The 18,749-nt window shown below is 43.8% G+C and overlaps 2 protein-coding genes and 7 non-coding genes across 12 annotated transcripts; 1 reads left to right on the top strand and 8 right to left on the bottom strand.

The window, feature by feature from the left end:
• The first annotated feature begins 3,524 nt into the window (after window positions 1-3,524).
• HEBP2 (heme binding protein 2) lies at window positions 3,525-9,800 on the top strand. Its single transcript, XM_065649063.1, has 5 exons — window positions 3,525-3,609; window positions 5,869-5,953; window positions 6,285-6,420; window positions 6,634-6,799; window positions 7,462-9,800. The coding sequence occupies exons 2-5, from the start codon at window positions 5,879-5,881 to the stop codon at window positions 7,634-7,636; spliced, it is 552 nt and encodes a 183-aa protein (XP_065505135.1). The 5' UTR covers window positions 3,525-3,609; window positions 5,869-5,878; the 3' UTR covers window positions 7,637-9,800.
• Window positions 8,603-18,673, bottom strand: ERV3-1 (endogenous retrovirus group 3 member 1, envelope). Of its 4 annotated transcripts, none has more exons than XR_010607314.1 (16): window positions 18,605-18,673; window positions 16,978-17,026; window positions 16,401-16,440; window positions 16,089-16,133; window positions 15,593-15,689; window positions 13,769-15,301; window positions 13,062-13,164; window positions 12,785-12,816; window positions 12,282-12,374; window positions 11,634-11,659; window positions 11,145-11,197; window positions 10,765-10,809; window positions 10,147-10,196; window positions 9,128-9,158; window positions 8,894-8,936; window positions 8,603-8,725 (listed from the first exon to the last, which is right to left on the bottom strand). XR_010607314.1 is itself a non-coding variant. In XM_065649061.1 (16 exons), exons 6-7 carry the CDS (start codon window positions 15,195-15,197, stop codon window positions 13,100-13,102), a joined length of 1,188 nt encoding a protein of 395 aa, XP_065505133.1. In that variant the 5' UTR covers window positions 15,198-15,301; window positions 15,593-15,689; window positions 16,089-16,133; window positions 16,401-16,440; window positions 16,978-17,026; window positions 18,605-18,673; the 3' UTR covers window positions 8,603-8,725; window positions 8,894-8,936; window positions 9,128-9,158; window positions 10,147-10,196; window positions 10,765-10,809; window positions 11,145-11,197; window positions 11,634-11,659; window positions 12,282-12,374; window positions 12,785-12,816; window positions 13,062-13,099. The 4 variants fall into 4 exon arrangements, 1 of the variants encoding a protein (XP_065505133.1); XR_010607315.1 differs by having other exon boundaries at window positions 15,233-15,301; XM_065649061.1 differs by having other exon boundaries at window positions 14,075-15,301.
• LOC135996897 (small nucleolar RNA SNORD47) lies at window positions 9,004-9,079 on the bottom strand. Its single transcript, XR_010607348.1, has one exon. It is a non-coding gene; the product is annotated as a small nucleolar RNA SNORD47 (small nucleolar RNA).
• Window positions 10,265-10,343, bottom strand: LOC135996896 (small nucleolar RNA SNORD79). The gene has a single exon (XR_010607347.1). It is a non-coding gene; the product is annotated as a small nucleolar RNA SNORD79 (small nucleolar RNA).
• Window positions 12,642-12,727, bottom strand: LOC135996893 (small nucleolar RNA snR60/Z15/Z230/Z193/J17). The gene has a single exon (XR_010607344.1). It is a non-coding gene; the product is annotated as a small nucleolar RNA snR60/Z15/Z230/Z193/J17 (small nucleolar RNA).
• LOC135996899 (small nucleolar RNA snR60/Z15/Z230/Z193/J17) lies at window positions 15,772-15,852 on the bottom strand. The gene has a single exon (XR_010607350.1). It is a non-coding gene; the product is annotated as a small nucleolar RNA snR60/Z15/Z230/Z193/J17 (small nucleolar RNA).
• LOC135996891 (small nucleolar RNA SNORD24) lies at window positions 16,208-16,289 on the bottom strand. The gene has a single exon (XR_010607343.1). It is a non-coding gene; the product is annotated as a small nucleolar RNA SNORD24 (small nucleolar RNA).
• LOC135996895 (small nucleolar RNA SNORD75) lies at window positions 16,519-16,586 on the bottom strand. Its single transcript, XR_010607346.1, has one exon. It is a non-coding gene; the product is annotated as a small nucleolar RNA SNORD75 (small nucleolar RNA).
• LOC135996898 (small nucleolar RNA SNORD74) lies at window positions 17,375-17,452 on the bottom strand. The gene has a single exon (XR_010607349.1). It is a non-coding gene; the product is annotated as a small nucleolar RNA SNORD74 (small nucleolar RNA).
• Window positions 18,674-18,749: the final 76 nt, after the last annotated feature.

The following is an 18,749-nucleotide window of genomic DNA, read 5'->3' as shown; positions in this document are numbered from 1 at the left end:
ATGAGTTTATTGTCACCATTTAAAATACTTCCTCTCCTTGGTACTCACTTCCAAGTGTATGTTTAATGCCAAATACATCCTCCCGGTGGAAAAATAAAAAAATTAGGAAGATTTAAATGCCTGTGGGAATTTATATTCAGGAGAATCTGAATATATGAACTCACATTCAAGTTCCAAAATCTGCATTGTAAATATTGGGCAAGGCAGAAGAAGCGTTTAGGCTGTTTGCAGCTGCAGCATGCCGTGCAGTGACCGGAAAAGTGTTTTCCCACTTACCCCTGAAATAAGCAGTAAAGGGTCGGTGGTGCCAAAGCTCAGAGGATAATAAAAACACCAGTGAAAACAACACCAAAAATCAGTTGCTGTTTTCCCAGAACGAGTATAGGAATAAAAATACAGTTTTATAGATTTAAGCACTTTTTCTATAAGGAAAAGAAATGAACATGAATGTCGAAAGCTTATCTAAATAACTCCACACGGTAATTTCAAGTAGGGAAGTTACAAACACTTTCTTGTTGCCATGTCCCAACACAGGGGCTTCACATTCCTATTACGAACCCATTATTCAAATAACTGACTTGGTGAGGTGGGTTGACTGCTAAAGCCAAAGGCCCTCCAAGTTTCTTCCAGACTTTTTTGTTGTTCCTGTTAACATTTCCAATATTTTCTACACTGACTACAATTTACCATCCCTGCCTTTCACTTCTCCTTTCCCCAAATCACATTTCTCTCCACCTATACACAGTTTTAACAACTGGATTTTCCCATTTCTCAAGCTACCATGTTCTGGTTGGGCATAATCAAACTATAGTTTTGCTTCTGTTTCCCTCTGCAATAAATAAATGTACCCAGATATAATTTTCTTTCAAAGACAGACCCAAGTCTATTTTCAGAACAAAGTACCCAAGGCCAAATGATGGTAAAATTAAAAAAGAGAATACCTGTGAAAATGATCAAATTTTGTAAAATACCATCTTGGCTGGCTGGCATTCAGAAGTCCATAATCTGAGAAGCTGACATAATGTCATATGTAGAACATCTACTTCTTTTTCCCTGCTCCAAATCTAAAGGTGCAAAATCAAAAGAAATAGTGACGTCTCAGATATTGATTTTTTAAACTGTTAAGTTGGATGCAATTCTGCCTGGAAGCTTACCAGTTTAACTCTTCTAGAACAGAGCAAAACCTGGAAGATTTTCCTAATTTAGGATTTTCTTAACTGTCCTAACACAGGCAGACTGGTGTGTCTGCTGCATAAAAGATGTTTAACATGACAAGATTGTAATTTTTTAGATGTCAAGGTGCTTAAACGTTTAATCTTCCCATTAACAGTCCACTGATACTAGAGTATATTCAAATGTAAAGCTTCGGAAATAGAACTATCACGGTACACTGGATCCATGAGTGCACTAAAGCGACCGCTGGCAACCAAGAGAGTTTGAGGGACTTTTGAAGTAAATTTAAAACTCACCTCTGAACACAACCAACAGTGCCACCTGCTGCAGAATGCAGCATTGGCTCATCTTGAGAAAGGAGACAGAGACCTTATTCTTAAAGAATCCATCTCCGGAGGTCATACTTGCATAACCTAAATAACAAAAATGCCCACTGAAACCCCACATCCACTCCCCAAATCCCCACTGCCAGAAGACAGGAGAAGTTCTGGTATGATCCATACTCACGCATTTAAGGCTCTGCTGTGGGCGAAAACTACATTAGAGGTACAGAATATTATACATTTATAGATAAATTTATTTATATGATATTTATTTATATTACTGCCCATTTTTGCTTTTCCCCGTGCAGAACAGACAGCCAGGTGAACCAGCAGTATACATATGCTGCTGAACTTCCCTGTCATATGTTCTGCAAACTAGTGGGAGCCCAAGGCTCTACAACAGTTATGTACGGAATCTATGTCCTCATGCCTGCCCTGCTGTCTCTTCTAACTGTTGACATGTTCTCCCAATGTAGATGTGAAAAACAAGAGTGTTGGAAAACAAGCTCTGGGTAAAACACCGCGGATTGTTCTCCAGCCTCGGGCTACTCCAGCAGGAACAGTTGGCTCTTTGTCGGGGACATCAGCTGCACACACACAGGCTGACTGGGGATTTGTTCTGGGCCTCTCTGCTTCAGAAACAAAATGAGAATTCATAGCGGGCTTGTGTTTATTGCCCCCTTTCAAGGCAACACTTCGCCACAATCGTGATTGGGGTAAATTTCTTAAGATTTGCCAAACTGCTGCGGTTGGATATAGTTTTTTACATGGTCATCTCTACCCTGGAGAAAATAATTACTAGTACACACTTGACAGGAGTGGAAAGGTGAAAAAGTAATAGCTAACCTTCCACGAGCAGGTGCCTTTGCATGCCTGCAGCTCCAGAGCAAAGACCCGCAAGGAGCAGCTTCTGCTTCTGCAAAACGCCCAGCTGATTTTCCTGTTCGATAGGCAAAACTGAGAGAAAGTTTACTCTGTAAAATAAAAGTACAAAGCACAGAGAACTGGTTCTGCATTTCAGGCCTTAGCATGTTCTAATAGGCTCCATTAGTAAACCACTTTTTACACCACCCGACTTCTCTGGCTTTAGAGAACTTTGTGGCTTCAGAAATAAGTTTACAATTGCTATTTGGCATGGTTTGGGGCTTTTTTACTCCTCTTTTCAAATAGAAGCATATCGCACAGCATCCTGATGGAAGTTCTCTACAAGCAAAGTTGCATTTCCTATTAAAGGCATTCCTGGCTATTGATTTCAAATGTGCCAGAGGGTTTAGCTGAATTTAGCTGCAAGGAATTTGCACAAGCCACAACAAACACAGGAGGTGCTCTCAGAACTCAAACTGCGAAGTTTAATCTGCCCTATTGTACTGATGCCTAAATATCTCTGGAGCTGCAGCAGGTTAAATGAAGAGCCCAGCTTCACTTTGTGTTTTATAAGCAGGACAGAATTTCACAATAGCTTTCCATAACCCCTTTGTGCAGATATCCAAGGGCTAATTAGCCTCAAATGCTGCTCAAAACAGCCAGCCGTTACAGAACACTGTCTGTCTTTCATAACATGCCAGCAGAAATCTCGTGAGGATGGTCTTAGCTTAGTTTGCAGCCAGATTTGTACCTATTATGTTACCCCAAGTGTAAAAAAAAAAAAAAAAACAAAACCAAAAAACACACCACCAAAAAACTGTCATTCTGTACCATCACTCTCATGTAATCTGAGTCTGGGGGTGAACTTTATTTTTGTGAAATTCTTTCTCCCAAGAGCACAAAAACTGCCGCTCACCCTGACATAAGTAGGCGCGAAGCCATGGAAACCTCGGGGAAGTTACACAAGGGTGCAAAACTGTTTATGGAGCCAGATCGCACGCTGGACGCGACGTGCCCACGGGCAGTAGTAGGTGGGGCTCTCGGCATTTGCGGGGGAGCTCTCCAATGAGACCCAACAGAGGAGAAAGCTGCAATAATCTGGTTTTCATAACAGCATCACCCTCCAAAGGGGCTGCGGCATGGGCGGAGTTTGACGAAACTATTAAACGAAACACTGACATGCAGCATCTTGTGAGTATGTGCAGCCTCAGAGAGATAGACTGCAATAGCTAGAAGGACAGCTTAAAACGTAAGTATGTCTATTTTCTCTGCTTTTTTAATATAATTAGCAGCTTGTGGATGGCACGTTCTGGCTACACTTGCGGCGCCAGCGTAACCTGTGAAGATGCCCGCTATGCTCTCTGTCCCTTCGGCCACATGTTAAAAGCTGCAAAGCCTGGACACCCTTATATTTATACGAAAAGATAGAAATCTCCAAGCTAAGCTTTACTGTAGACCTAAAAATGAACTCAACCGTAAATATTTAGAGGACCTTTCTCAGCTTGTCATTCCTCTTGCCTCCAAAGCATTGTTTTATGTAATTCAAAAATATTTCAGTCACCCACACTACCGGCCACAAAGTTGTAAAAGACAAGAGCTGTGAGAGATCTAACCAGCAGTTAGGAAAACGCGTGTCGGGGAGGGGTTGGAATCAGCAGGTACAGAGATAAAGCAGCTCATACAACAACTACTACGGCAGCGTGTGTTGAAACAGAGGAACATTTACTTCTCTGCTTTCTCACATACCCAGGGAGCACATGGAGAAACGTGTTGTAACAAGAAGAAACAGAAAGTGAAGCGTCAGCAAAGCCACAGCGTCTTTGCCTTCAAAATGGCAACAGACAAAATAAATTACTCTAGGGGGTTTCAGTACAAGTGCACTAATTTGCGTCTAATAAAATGATTGGATTCCTACTTTATTGTGAAGCCTCGATGATTTGTAAATCCTGTTGGCAAATAGCGTATTGAAATACAGCTGTCAATCTGGTGCAGACTGCTGAAGATGATGTATCTTCAGGCTGGGACACCTGCTTTTAACTGCTGGCATCGGTCTCCTGCTAACATGGTTGTCACCTGGCCTTGCTCTAGGGTGACAATTGAAGGAGCTGCTAGAAAAAGCTCAGCACCTGAGTGCTCTGTACACTACTTTGTAAGTGAAATTAGTGCTAGCAGGTTTTTTTTGGCAATTTTTCTTTTTTAAAATAAAATATTTCAACCTCATAGAGCCCAAAGCAAAAACTCCTCATAGCCACTCCTAAAGCAGGGTGCAGAAGAGGATTAAGTTTTCACCAATAATCCACATAAGAAAATGGAAACAGGTACAAAAGCAGTCTGGTAGCACAGGACAGTTGATTTTACAAAAACAGCCATTCACAAACATCATGTTGAAGAAGATACACCTTAAAGACTGTACCACTGAGGGCAGGACATGATGTGAATTTCATCAGTGCACCTTTAACGGAAAAAGTAAAGCCACGAGTGACAGCGGCTTCTTGCGTGGGCAGCTATAAACAGTTGAGAAGAAACGAAAAATAACCTCAAAGTTTCTTCTCTTACCCAAAAAACAATTAAGTTATATTCTGACAATGTGCCATGATCTACAAATCAAGACAACTGCTCAATTAACTACACGCTGTCCATGTGATATGAAGTACAGAGGACATTGTAATGTAATAGAAAGAAGAGACTTTCTGGGGATGTAGGTCTGCAATCTACCTCCTAATGACAAAAATAATAAACAAAGGCACCTAGAATCTTAAGACTTTTAACCAGATGTGACTATTACAATAGAGACTTTGACTATTTTTTGCTTGATTTCGGGACAGCAAGAGGAAGTGGAATGGTTTCATGTTTTCAGCTTCCTCCTCCCATGTGAAGGCTACCTCGGAAAGTAGCTACACATCCATAAATACACAATATCTCATCTATTCACAGGCCTCTGGGGCTAAAGGCCTTTAAGAAAGGCATCAGCTATTATGAGGCCCAATAAAGGTATGGGCACGGTCAACGACAGAGTGCCCATCAACACAAATACCTTTTCATTGAGGCGCAAATTGGCTGAAGTCATAAACTCCTTTTTACTTACACATTTCCACACAACTCCCACTTGCAGGACCTCAGTCTTCTGTTTTTCAGCCAGAAAATGCCTTCATTTCACCGAGAAGCAAAGGCAGCTTATCCTGGAAGATGAGCACTCCCGCATCAGCCCAGAGGGAGCTGCTTGGTCTTCATTCTCTCCTTCAAGGGTTTAAAGGATTTCAGCCCCGGTTGTTCAATCATTGGGGATAAGCAGTGGAATCCAGGCCTTGCGCAACTTCAGAGACACCAGCTTTTTAGAAAGCACCAGCCTTTTCCCTTAGCTTTTCTAGTCACTTCTCAGCGAGGGTTAAAAGGTTTGAGACCAGAGGCTAAGGAAAAGCTCTTTGACACTAGGCAGAGAAGCCCTAGCGCTGCCTTCTGCTCCATTTACGCTGCACTGATTGAAGAGAGACCTGTGTCTGTCTTTCAGCTCTGGCAAGATGATCAAATCCTTCAAGCAAACATTTCTGTCCCTGGATCTGCAGTCCCCTCGCTGGACCTTAGTGGAGACAATGGTAAGTGCTAAAATCCAGGGGAAGGGAGCTCTGTGGAGCTGGGATTCTCAGTCTGACTAATTCTGGGAAGCATTACTATAGACACTGTTCACACCTAGCTGCAAAGGGGGAGAGCAACACCTATTTGTAAGTTCCGAGGAGCTCAGCCTAAGGCAGAACAGCGCGGTTTTACAAGGAAGGAATCAAATAGTTTGATGGTGGGGGCATGCCTAGAGCATGCAAAGTGTTATCTCACCGCAACAATATTTTCATTATTTTGAAAAAGTAGCTATTAATTTACATAACCTTTAATACTCATCTCATGGTCACTGCGACTTTTGCTACCTTTCAGGCAAAGGATTATGAACTGCGTCAGTATGAGACGGCCAAGTGGGTCAGCACAGTCATTCGGGGAGAGACCCAGAAGGAGGCGATGCACCAGGGCTTCTGGAAACTCTTCCACTACATCCAAGGGAAGAACGAGAAAGGTACAACGTGCTGGTTTTGAACTGCAAGAAGCATAAATGGGAGATTAAGCTGAATAGTATAAGACAGTAGATGAGCTGTAGGACACCCTTATGCCTCCATTAGGCCACTCTACCTGCGAGGCTGCTTTGGTATCTGATTATAGGATACTTCTGCATCACCCAGGCACTGACTTTCCTTGCCGGTTAAGACAAAACCTTTTTCCTCTCCTTTAGAAATGAAGATTGAGATGACTGTACCAGTGACATGTCTGATAAAATCTGGCTGCGCAGAATTCAAGGTATCTTTCTTTGTGCCATTTGAACATCAGGACTCCCCACCACAGCCAACCAACTTGGATGTGTTTATCGAGGAGCGCAAGGCAGCAGCTGTCTTTGTGCGGTAAGCAGCACCAGCACAGCTAACAAAGGCAGCTACTGAAATGGCTTAATCTATTAAATCTGGACTATTCTTTCTTACAGCTGTGGATATATCCTGCTGTTCAGAGCCTTCACTGGCAAAACCTGACCATTTTCAAATCTTCCTTATGCTTGGGTATCCTAAGAACAAAGAGAAATGACCAAGTTTTGAAACGCTGATTATTTAGCAGACTCTCGAATATTGCATTGAGTGGGTTTTTATAGAAATGCAGTCTACAGAATCCTCTGCTCTTGGACATACTCTGTGCTACAGAACATCTAAATTACTCTTCCAGCCCCCTTTACAGTCCCAAATACCCACAAAACCTGCAAGGCTGTTATTACAGGAAAAGCACACAAAGCTACACTTGTCCTCTCTGCATGTACTGAAGTCACAGGCAACAATCTGTGTCAGCTAATGCTCTGAGAATTGCCAGCAAGTTTTGCCTTTTTTTTTTTTTTTAAAATCCTACCTTTTAAAACAGCACAAATAGCCACATGCTCCCTGACATCTAGTTCTGCATCATTTACCTAAACTACGAACTCCACCGCATGCTCTACAAGCCTAGGTTTCCTTCTGTGAAAATAAGCAAGCAGGGGCATGAACTCTTTAACAAAATAACCCTTCCTTTTCACTTCTACCAGGTCCTTTGGTGGATTTGCCTCCCCAGAGAAATACGCTGATGAAGCTGAAGTCTTGGCCAGAACCTTAAGAAACAGAGGCCAACCGTTCCATGAAGACTTCTTCTATACTGCAGGCTACGACAGTCCCTTCAAGCTCTTCAACAGGCACAATGAAGTGTGGTATTTTAAAAAGTAATACAGTGGGCAGGGTGGAGTACTAAGAAGCTACTAATCAGCTCTGGATGAAAACAGACCTTATTAATGGCTTTTGCTTTAGTGCAGAAGAGATTTAATTTGCACATGGACACAGGATGATGTCTAATTTATTTTCTCTAGGATGAAATACTATTCTGGCTAAAAAAGATTTCAGCTCTTTCTACAAGATATCATTTAAATTCAATTAGATTGTACCAGCACGAGTGAGAGGGAGATGTGACAAACCCATTCCTCTTATTGAAAGCTTCTAGGAAACAATAATAGCCTGAAAATATTTCTGCAGAACAGTTTGGACATCTAGTTTTACTTCTCATTAGAAGTGCTACAGCAACAGCTGAAGTGTTATGGAGAACAACTTCTTCATAGAGCTGAGTTTTGCCATATTGATATCACTCCTGAGACAACAAAAAAATGGGGGAAATTAAAGGAATTTTTCAGAGAAGAAACCTACCATTGAGTTTTGGGCAGCAGTAATACCTTAGCAGGCCCTAGTGCCTCATATGCAGTAACGTTACTTTTTTAATAGCATTATCTAAATCCCCCACCTCTACACGTGTTTTTCCTCACAGAGGCCGGCCACTGTCAAGAATTCAGTGGAAAAGGGTTAACAGCATCCAAACTGTATGCTTATTCTACACACATCATCTGCACCAGAACATGTAATACCAGACTTACTGGTGGCCTGTCATTCAGGAGCAAACACACAAGTAGTGTTTAGCTCTCACCTACAAAATACTAAATACTTGTTCAGTTATTTAGCTTTGTCCAAATCTTGGTATTGTGAGGTCAGCTGCAGTCCAACACCCAAGTTAAAAGACACTCGCAGGACTAGCATTTGAACTAGTTTAGACCCTGCTCTAAATCAAGCATGTGAAGCTTTTATCAAGTAGCCTAGAGCTGTTTTACAGCAAGCTGTTCAAGTCAGAAAACAGTTCACAACAACGGGTAGTTTACAAATTTTTATTGGTTCCAATCAGTATCAGGCAAACATTACCAGTGTGGTAAAAAACCTCTTCGCTTTTTTAATGCTGTTCATGCAAGTGTAACCCATTGTTCGGCAATCTTCCTCCTATTATGACAGACATAACCATTATAAGGCACCAAACCAGCACAAGAAGCTTGCTGGGAACAACTCAGACCTTAGATTTTCATCTCTGTTCAGAGAGAGAGTTCAAGGCAAAGGTTATCATCATTTGTTCCAGCAAATAAATTTCATTATTCCTACAGTTACACTCACCTTCTTGGTTCTTCTTATAGTAATTTCAAAGTTGCCTCCTTACCTAAGGTAAGAAAACACAATTAATGTATGCAGTAACACAACTGCTTTAAGCTCCAGAGCAGCTTTGTAACCTCAGAGAAAAGTGGAACGGAAATGGTGATATCACAGTCATTCATTTGGCAGAATCAAATTTCATCAGCGGCTACAGATTTTCCCAGAAGTTAAGAGAATTCATCTGCTGTGCGGTCTTACCCAGGGAGGTTGCAGACAGCGCAGTCCTTTCCTGAGAAAGAGAGAAGTTGTTTCAGAATAACAGGCATCACTACATGCAAGTTTAATTATTTACCTATGAAGTTCTATCCACTGAACTAATTTTACCTACAATGAGGCTGCATTTTAGCTGGCAAATGACAAGAACTTTCACTTGCAACACCCAAATAGGATATATACAGACTGAAAATCCTAAATTGGAAATACAGAATTACTAACATTGGAAGAATCGGGAAAAAGCTACTACTTGCTTTGTGATACTGCCTCTCCCTTACAGGAAGTTTTATTCAGTGAGTTTTGATAACAAGTCCTATAGAAAACATCCTGAACACCTAGCCTTAAAAGTGAGAACAGAACCAGTCTGCTGGAGGAAATTAGTTGGTACAGCAATCACCTGGAACTTGATCCTACATTTATGTACAGCCAACATAACCAAGAGTAGCAAAAATTACTGAGTAGTGACAACCACAGCATGCAGGTGTTTTTTTAATTCAAGAGTGCAGCATTACAGTGTCAGTTCACAGAATAGCCAGATACATCAGCTATGAGTTATGACAGTTGTTTGCTGCTACACATCCCGCTGTACTACATATTTAGTACCTTATTGGCTAAGCGGTCTCTACTGATTCAGTTTCCTTTATTTCCACCATGTGAAGACATTCAGCAATAAACCCCTAGTTTTAAGAGTCACTGAGGCCACATCTTCTGTTCACACAAACAGAACTCTACATAGTAAAGTTCACCACTGACTGCAGTTCAGGAATTGCCAGGGTATCTGTTCCAAAAGAGCCCTTCCTTTTTGAGTCAAAATTGAGAACTACATAGAAGTGAATTCTTGCTACAAGCATTATTCCCACACTAGCTGAGAGTAGGAGAATCAGCATACAATACAGGAAGACAAATCGGATCTATTACAGGACTAATTTTTGGCACTACGATCTAGGTGTTTAGCACAAAGACAACACTCCAGTAATTATCAACCCCATGTATTCTACACTTACCTCAGACATGTTAGCCTTGTTTTTCACACAAACTGCCCACGAGCTTCACTCTGTAAAAAGTGCATTTTTATTAACACACTCTCCTTGGCAGTGCTTCAAGAGTTAGTTTGAATGTGTGTACTGTTTCAGTGCAAGAGTCCTCCTCAGGCTCATTCAGAGAGATTCCCATTGCTTAGAACAAATCATCACAAACAGTACATGCTTAGAGAAGCTTAATGTTTTGCTACTTCTGTTCCTCCTTAGAGGACCTGATGTCCGCATTTCAGACCTTATTCCCAACCACATCTTCATTCACATCATATAAAAGCTTTAATCCAGCCATAGAGACAATTTACCACATTACACCAACTATTTGAGATCAGTGCTATTCCCTGAAAAATCCCACTAAATTTAACCTCTAAAAAGTCCAATGGCAAATAATTGTACTGGTTTTGGTTAGCACAAGCTCTGCACTGCCAGGTTATCACACATTCTTTCTTGTTAACTAGAAACTCAAGCAGCCCATAACAGCTACATCATTTCAACTAGTCCATACTATTGCTTTTCAGTTACAGAAAGCAGTTAATATTCTCAAATCGTGAAAAAAGTCTTATGGCAACTGAGAAGCAAGCAGCTTACCAAGCAGATGTCACAGAGTACCCAGCAGTTCTCCCATTCTCAAATCTAGGATACACACAAGAAAATGAAATGTCAGTCCAGTGCTGATGTTACTCTAGCCCTCCACAAAGACTTCCAGAAACTCCTTTGCCCATTGCTTTTACAACCATCATTGTACCTTATCACTGCCTTTGGTCACGAAGTGTGAGATGCAATCCCTAACACCTCAGGTAACTGAACCCTGCTGATAACCTGTGATCTACTGGTAGACGTAAGAAAATCCTCAAGGAACCTTCTGCTTAACACTGCAGCTACACCACAATTAGAGCCCAGCATCTAGTAACTTCCCCAGCACCTATCACACAGTTCTGACCAGTCAAATGCGTTTTCTGGCTACTTACTTCTGCTCGTAGCACCACCAGCTGCATCACCTCACAGCTCCACCGCAGCAGCCCTGGAAGAAAGCAAAGTGTGAGGCGAGCGCAGAAGCGAGCACACGAGGATGAAATCTCGTCAGGTGCCTGAAGTCAGATAGAGCTAATTGCAGACCTCCAGGATTGAAGTCAGGGCAGTCATGTCTCATCACACAGGCAGCTCATGCTGTCAATCACTCCACAGCTTTAGGCTAAGGTTGCTAAGGGGAAGAGGGCAAATACACAAATAGCATGACTCCACAAGCCCACAGTGAGGAGTTTAGCACAAACCAGCCCGCCAAGGCTGGGCCTTAGCCAGCAGCTCCCCCCTAAGCATCCTTTGCTTTTGGACAAGATGCAAGCAGCAGCCAACACTGGCCCCTTGCATCTCCCTCCCAGCTTACGTGCAGTTAAATACTTTATTTCTAGGCAGATTTTTTTAATGCTAATACTTGCAAAGTTAAAACGAGTACTTACATCACAATGAGAAACACCTCAGAAGCCTGTAAAGGAAAAGTTGCTATTAGATAGAGGCCAGCAGAAAGTTTCAGCACAAGAATGTGTTTCAGTGAAATACTGTATCAGCGTTTAGTCAAGTTCTATCCTCATTGGGATCAGAGACCTGATTCAACATCATCTACAGTAAACTGCAATGCTCCCAAATCCCCTTCCACAAGCAGGGCTTGCAGCCACCACCCAGCGCCCTTCCCCAGCATCCCCAAGATGACAATTCCTCAGCCCCAGACACTGCTGGAATTGCAGAAAGGAGCCAACCTCTGAACTGCAGAATTTAGCGACTTGAACTTTGTGTAAACATCTAAGTTGGCCTAAAATGGGAAAAGCATTGCAGATACTAAATTTACAGGACCGCTGCATTCACCATTCAAGGCATTTGGTCTTATAACAGGCACATTCTAGAAATCTTTACCACCACAAAATAATTACTTAATGATTTTACTGTGAAGCATGGGAGATCTGAAGGTGCACTTAGGCTACTAGTATCTTTGCTTCAGATTCTCCAGAAGCAAAATGCATTTGCAGACCCTCTTATCTCCAAAAGCAAACTACCAAGAGCAAGTACAGCACAACCGAGCGTAACGTCCACGTAAAAAATTTTGCAGTTACCTGCAATTAGGAAGGCCTTGTGTTCATCAACATCAGTAACAGGTGAAACAGCTTCTCATGCTGGAGGCACAGGTACCCTCCATCTAGGGCACCCTGGAAAGCGACAGAACACCTATTGAACTTGGAGCACTAACACCAGATCAAAAAAGATTTTGTGTTACTGAAATAGCAAAATTATCCTACTGTATTTGTGCTTCATTTCACAAGCCTACTCTACCCTTCTATTCATCCCACTTAATTTTTAATGTTCAGCCCATTTACTGATCTCCTGACATAAATTTTCAAAACATTCACGGAGCAAAACAGCGTTTCACCCTCATTTTATGTGATTTGTCTGTCAAACTTAGCCTAAGGTACCAGAGGCTGCATCAGATAGGAGCGAAAGACAGTAACAACGTGATCAACATGGGTCATCTGCTGAACTATGCAGTCATCACACACAGCCTTTTCACACAGCAGGGATATAAATTAGTTTTTCCAGATCAGACAATACAATTATTTACCTTGCACAGCTTATAGCTTCATCTCCCAAAGCCTGCAACAAAAGAAAACAATCAGATTCCCCACATCTTTTGTGGCCTGTAAGATTCCAGTCCGATTTTGGGCTCGAGGAAGGTTTGAAGTGATCCCAAGAGTGAGATTAAGACGCAAACGGGGTCAAATGCCACCAATCAAGCCACTTTTATTGCATAAATGCAGAGGGGTAGAGCGATAGGAAAGGCAAGAAATGTCAGGAGGAAACTAAGCAAGCATTCGGGAAGAGAAGCAAAGGATAGTCACCACCATGGATCCAGCGGCGTCCCGTTGGTCCTCAGTCTTCAGTTCTTCAGTGGTGGGAGCACAAGAGCAGCTTGTTTCCGCTGTCCTAGCCCGGCTGTGGTGCCTGATAAGCAAAGGATTGATCATGCTGCTTCAGCAAGTTTGCACAAGTTTCCTTACAAGCTGCAATGTTTCACAATTCCGCCTTGTTTCATCCGGCAAGTACACACAAGCAAGCTTTGAGACAATTAATTGATTTCGGTCTCTCACACCAACCCACGGCTCAAAGATAGCTGTCTTGGTTCGCAGATCACTGTCTTCATGGTCCATAATGGTGATAGAGGGATAGTAAAGTAGGAAAAGAGCATTTTTTCATACAACTTTCACAACTGAATGTTTTGGTTGATACACCGCTGGGATATATTTAACACTGTCTGGTGGTGGGGTGGCTATAAACTGAGTATTGGTTACAACACGCTGAACTGTGTTAATTAGAATGATACATGGTCAAAACAACAACATCACTACACTACACAACATATAAAACAAGATGCGCTTAACCCACGGAGCACCTGGAAGCCATGAGAGGGCATCAAATTCCCAACCTTTCCCGGTCTGGATGGGGACATGGGCTAATTCCCTGATTCTAGAAGCTATTTGTTCAATAATCTCACCATTGTCATTGATTTTTAGACAACAGTTCGAATAATTTAATCTACGACAAACACCTCCTTCCTCAGCCAGCAGGTAGTCGCGAACCATGCGCTGCTGCAAAGCTGCTGGTCGCATCTGCGCGGCCTTGTCTGCCAACAGACGCAGCGCCCGAGCAGTCTCATTGCTGACTTTTTCCAAAGCATCTTGTAACCGAATAACGTGATTCAAATTATCAAGAGGTTCTTGAGCACCGCTAATCACTTCACTTGGGTTCCAGGTGGCAGGACCATAGTGTTGGATGATCCGTTGAGGGGACCAGTCATCCTTCCCCCATGTTTGGCCACTACCACCCGCTATAGCAGTATTAACAGATCGCTTACTTCGTGAAAGATCATCGGATAGCCTGACACCCAGATTCTTGTCATTGCCTTCGGGCAGCAGAAAAAACAAGGGACGAATGACCCCAACATAACACACTCCAGTCCAATTTGCTGGTAGCAGTTTGTACGCGTGCTGCCCACACACCCAGTAGTGGCCCTTTAATGCTCGAGTTCCATTTTCAAACAGACCTGTGGGAGTCCAGGGGGTTTGAAAATAAGTGGTGTTACTTGTCCCCAGAGGATGACATGGCTCCCAGGTTTGGCGTCTGTTGGGTTCTGTAATGCTACAAAACCAGGCACCAGATGTTCTTCTCCATGTACACCAAGTACTAATATTATAAATCAAACTATAATTATCAATAAGATCTCGTCTACGCCTAGAGTGGAGGCTCCAACACAGACGTTCTCCAGTCGGTAATTTGGAAATTGACCCAGAACAGTTGTTGGTACCTTCAGCAGGAAGGATTGCCCAAGTTATCTTTCCCTCTGTGGGTAAGGTACTGTTATAGAAAATAACTCTCGACTGGTTAACAGGGGACCAAAAGCCAGAAAAGCGTTTTTGGTGTCCAGTTTCGTTTATCCAGGCCCATCCTAGCTGACGAGGTACAAAAGATTCATCAGTGGTGTTGAACAATTCACAGTATTTCTGCAGCTCCGATTGCAAAAACAGTGGATTGTCTCTGGCTCGTGAGCAATTAACAGGCTTGCAGCCATCAATGAGGCAATGGTTTCCATACGTGTAGGTCCAATTGCATTTACTGGTTCCCATAAAGACACCACCTTCCTGAGTTCGATTCAGACAATATTGGCCCTGAGCTGGGTACCGAATTGGCCAGGGTGGTGGTGCATCTTCCTCCCAATAGGTATCATTCTCCACCTCGCTGTAATTGCTTACCAGCCACTCAGGAGAAATGGGGACAGAGGTCCAGGGCCAGCTTTCCAGGCCGAGCGGCCCTCCGCACACCCAACAATTGGTAAGATTAAACGCATGGGCCACAGAATAACCTAAAGTCACAAACTCGTTTTCCCATTCTCGGCTAACACTTAAGCTGAAGCCTCCCCAGGGGCCGAGGGCGGAGAAAACAGTCACCCAAAACAAGGTCTGCAGTGATATACGATACATCCTAAAAATATCAACAAAGCAGTAAGTATCAATACTATATAAGGAATTAAAATCCAGATGAGGGTCCTCTATCCTGGCTCAGGATGTTGTTCTCCGCAGTTTATCTGCAAGAGAGAAAAGAAAACATCCTCGGTTCGTTTTGGGAGCTGGAGGTAGGAGGTTACTATCAAATGGATGAGATGACCCATCGTGTTAATTCATCTTTTGCTCTTTCCCATGAGCATCCTTCGCTTTCCAGGCGTACTTATTTAATGGGGTTTCAAGTACCAACAGCACGTTCCCTACAGTGGGAAGGTCTACGAACACAGGTTTGCCAGGAAAACAGGAGGGATTTTTAGGGTCATCAGGGTCAGTTTTTATCTGTAGAGCAACAGCACAGTATTTCCAACTCTCACCTTATCACTAAGTGGAGGAGTCAGTAAACCACACATTTTATAACTCTTCCAAAAATTGGGGGCTACTTGCACAACTTATATCTTCATCTCCCAGAGCCTGCAACAAAAGAAAATAATAAATCAGGTTCCCTCAGCCTTCATGGTCAAGCCTACACCTGCTAGCGAGAGATCACAAGAGCCAGATACATCAGACAGGAGCGAAAGACAAAACTGTTCTTCACAGTATATTCTGCTGAACTATGCCATCATCACTGTATCTGCCTTGGAATCAGAGTACCAAGCAATCGCCTCTTGTGACAGCTTTGAAAAATTGAAGTTCCCCACATAAAACACAGATATTCGAGAGTTTTTGAATAATAGCAAGTACCAATTATTTCTGTGGATCAGTGGAAATGAACCCCAAAATGTTTCCTCATTTTAAACATCCCACCCTTTCCACCACAGTGCTTTAACAGCTCCATGGAAGAAACCCCTACGCAAACTTCACATCTCTCACCAGGTGATGTTCCTCTTCAGGTCTTTCAGGTGCACAATTCAAATCCTGGAAGAAAAAAAAAAAAGCTTATGAACAGTATACTCAGAAATCAAAACACCAAGGGGAATTCTAAGTTGTTGTGCCTCAGAGGAAAGTTATGGTGGTAAAAGTGCTCATCATCCCCTTGATCAAGAGTAGCAAATAAATGTCATCATTGTGGCACAAGAGGGAAAACTTAGGTCAGGGATAAAAGTCTGTCTATTGATGATATTAGAACAGAAGATAAAAAACACGAAGTGCCTTTTTATGTTGAATTTTAAAGTTATTTTTTACCTTGTGAAGTAGCATCAAGTCTCCGTATTCAACAGCAGATCTGGAAGAGACAGAACAGTTTCAGACACTTGTAAAACCAGAGGGAGTTCCTCTGGCAGTGACAGCAAGCACAGAAAAAAGCCTCAGCACAAGAGTTTTCAGAAATCACTTCTGTCCACTACTCTTATACTGAAACCATCATAGGCTCTCTGCTTTAATTCACATCGATCCTGATAGTTACAGGTTCTTTTTGAAACATGCATCAGACACTTCTCTCCAAACAAAAAACTATTGATCACTGTGGATAGTGAAACAGCAGTAATGAAGGAAAAACACATCTAGGGTACTATTATAGCCTGGTTAGAGCCTGGACTAGTGGTTCAGAAACAATTGGAGCCTTACGACCACTTTCCAGTACAAAGAAACAGGTGACTTTTCCCAGCAGAAGAGTGAAGACTGCATGAAGAGACACCAGCGACTGGATTACAAACGCCAGTCCTATAATCTCCTGAGATACACGAGTACTCCAGGCCAGTTGCTCTAAGTGTACCTACACTTTAATTCTCAACTCGAACTCTATTTCAGAAGCAGCACTTACCTGTTTCAAAGTCATCGGAGAGGAAAGAGTGTAGCTGATGCATCTTAAACTGAAAACGAGAGATAGTCCATTAGTTTATCTCCTTTGAAGAGTCAAATGTCATGTTCACACATTCTCGTTTGAAAAATGCAAGTAAAATTCAAAATCATGTCCTGAGCCTTACAGTAAAGCTCTCCCCGACACGATCTACACTTCAGCTCTTTGAAGAGACAAACCCACAAAAATAACTGCTAGCTTGTATTTAAGCAGGACAGAACCACTGAAATTCTTTATTTTCTACAGCTTCAGTTCTAGTGAGTAATCACCAGGTCAGTCCAGCAGCCATGAACTCCGTTTGGCTGCTCAGACAGGACTGCACAGCCTCAGCCATGGCAGACACACCACTACACACTATTCCATGCCCAGCTCAGATATGTTGGTATTCATCACCCTCTCAGATGTCCCTACCAACATAGTTTTCATCATGTGCAGGCACATGGAACTCCAAGTGAGCTACCACACTGCTTTAACATGGAGTATTGAATTGTAACTCTTAGGAAGCCAACATTACCCAGAGCACGTGGCAGGCGTAAGGCTGTCTTCTCATGCACCAACAGCCTATTCTGCAGGGGACAACCTCCACCTTGCCCACAGCCCAGCATCTGCTTCCAAGGATTAATTTACAGAGGAACAGGCAATCCTTCATCCTACCACATTTTACACAAAACTTTCCATTTATCAGTCAAAACTTCCTCCATAAAATCTAATAAAAAAAACTAAGGAAGTTGAGCAGAGACCTCCTCTCTACAACTGCCTGAAAGGAGGTTGGAGCCACGGGGGGTCGGGCTCTGCTTCCAAGGAACAAGCGCCAGGACCTGAGGAAACAGCCTCAAGTTGCACCAGGGAGGTTTAGGTAGGACATTGGGAGCAATTTCTTCCCAGAAAGGATTGTTGGGCATTGGAACAGGCTGCCCAGGGCAGTGGTGGAGTCACCATCCCTGGAGGGGCTGGACAGACGGAGATGAGGTTCTCAGGGACATGAGGCAGTGCCAGGGGTGGGGTAACGGTTGCACTCGATGATCCCGAGGCTCTCTTCCAACCAAAACGATTCTATGACTCTATAGCTTATCTCCGCAGCAGGCACATGCCACCCCACCATCTTCCAGCAGCATTTCCCACGGGAAAAGGACTCCCACCAGGTGAGACCCCGCAAAGCGAACAGCACCCCACTTCTCATCCTCCACCCCCGGGCCACACCAAATTCCAAGGCCCGAGTCCCGGCCTCTCCGCTGCGCTCACCCCCAGGGCGCTTCCACCCTCTTCTCAGCGCCGCGGGCTGACGGGCCTCAAGGCCGAGTCTCCCCTGGGCCGCCATCCCCGCGGGCCTTCCCTCCCCGCAGCCGTGAGGGGGCTCCTCAGGTCCCCGCTCCCACACGACCCCCGGTGAGGTCTCCGCTCCTCCAGGGTCGCCACGAGACGGAGCCTCCTCAGGACCACCCCCCGCGGCCTAGGCCGCAGAGCGGGCCCGGCGGCGCAATCCGCCGCCATCCTCCCCCGCCAGCGCCCATCGGGGACCCAGCCCCACCCGCAGCGACCCCGCATCGCCCCCCGGAGGGGCGCGGGCCCGCGGGAGACCCCCTCCACTCACCAGCGGGGCCACGCCCAGCACCCCCCCCTCCGCAACACCGCCGTGGGCCGAAAGGCCTAATGGCGGCCTACGCGCCCTTTATATAGCGCCGGTGCCGGTCACGTGAGCGCGGCGCGGGAAGGCGTGGCCAGAGGGGCGTGGCCAG

This window comes from Caloenas nicobarica, chromosome 20 (assembly GCF_036013445.1).
Source record: "Caloenas nicobarica isolate bCalNic1 chromosome 20, bCalNic1.hap1, whole genome shotgun sequence".
In the NCBI taxonomy this organism is placed as follows: domain Eukaryota; kingdom Metazoa; phylum Chordata; class Aves; order Columbiformes; family Columbidae; genus Caloenas; species Caloenas nicobarica.
This window is presented reverse-complemented; position numbering and strand designations above follow the sequence as displayed.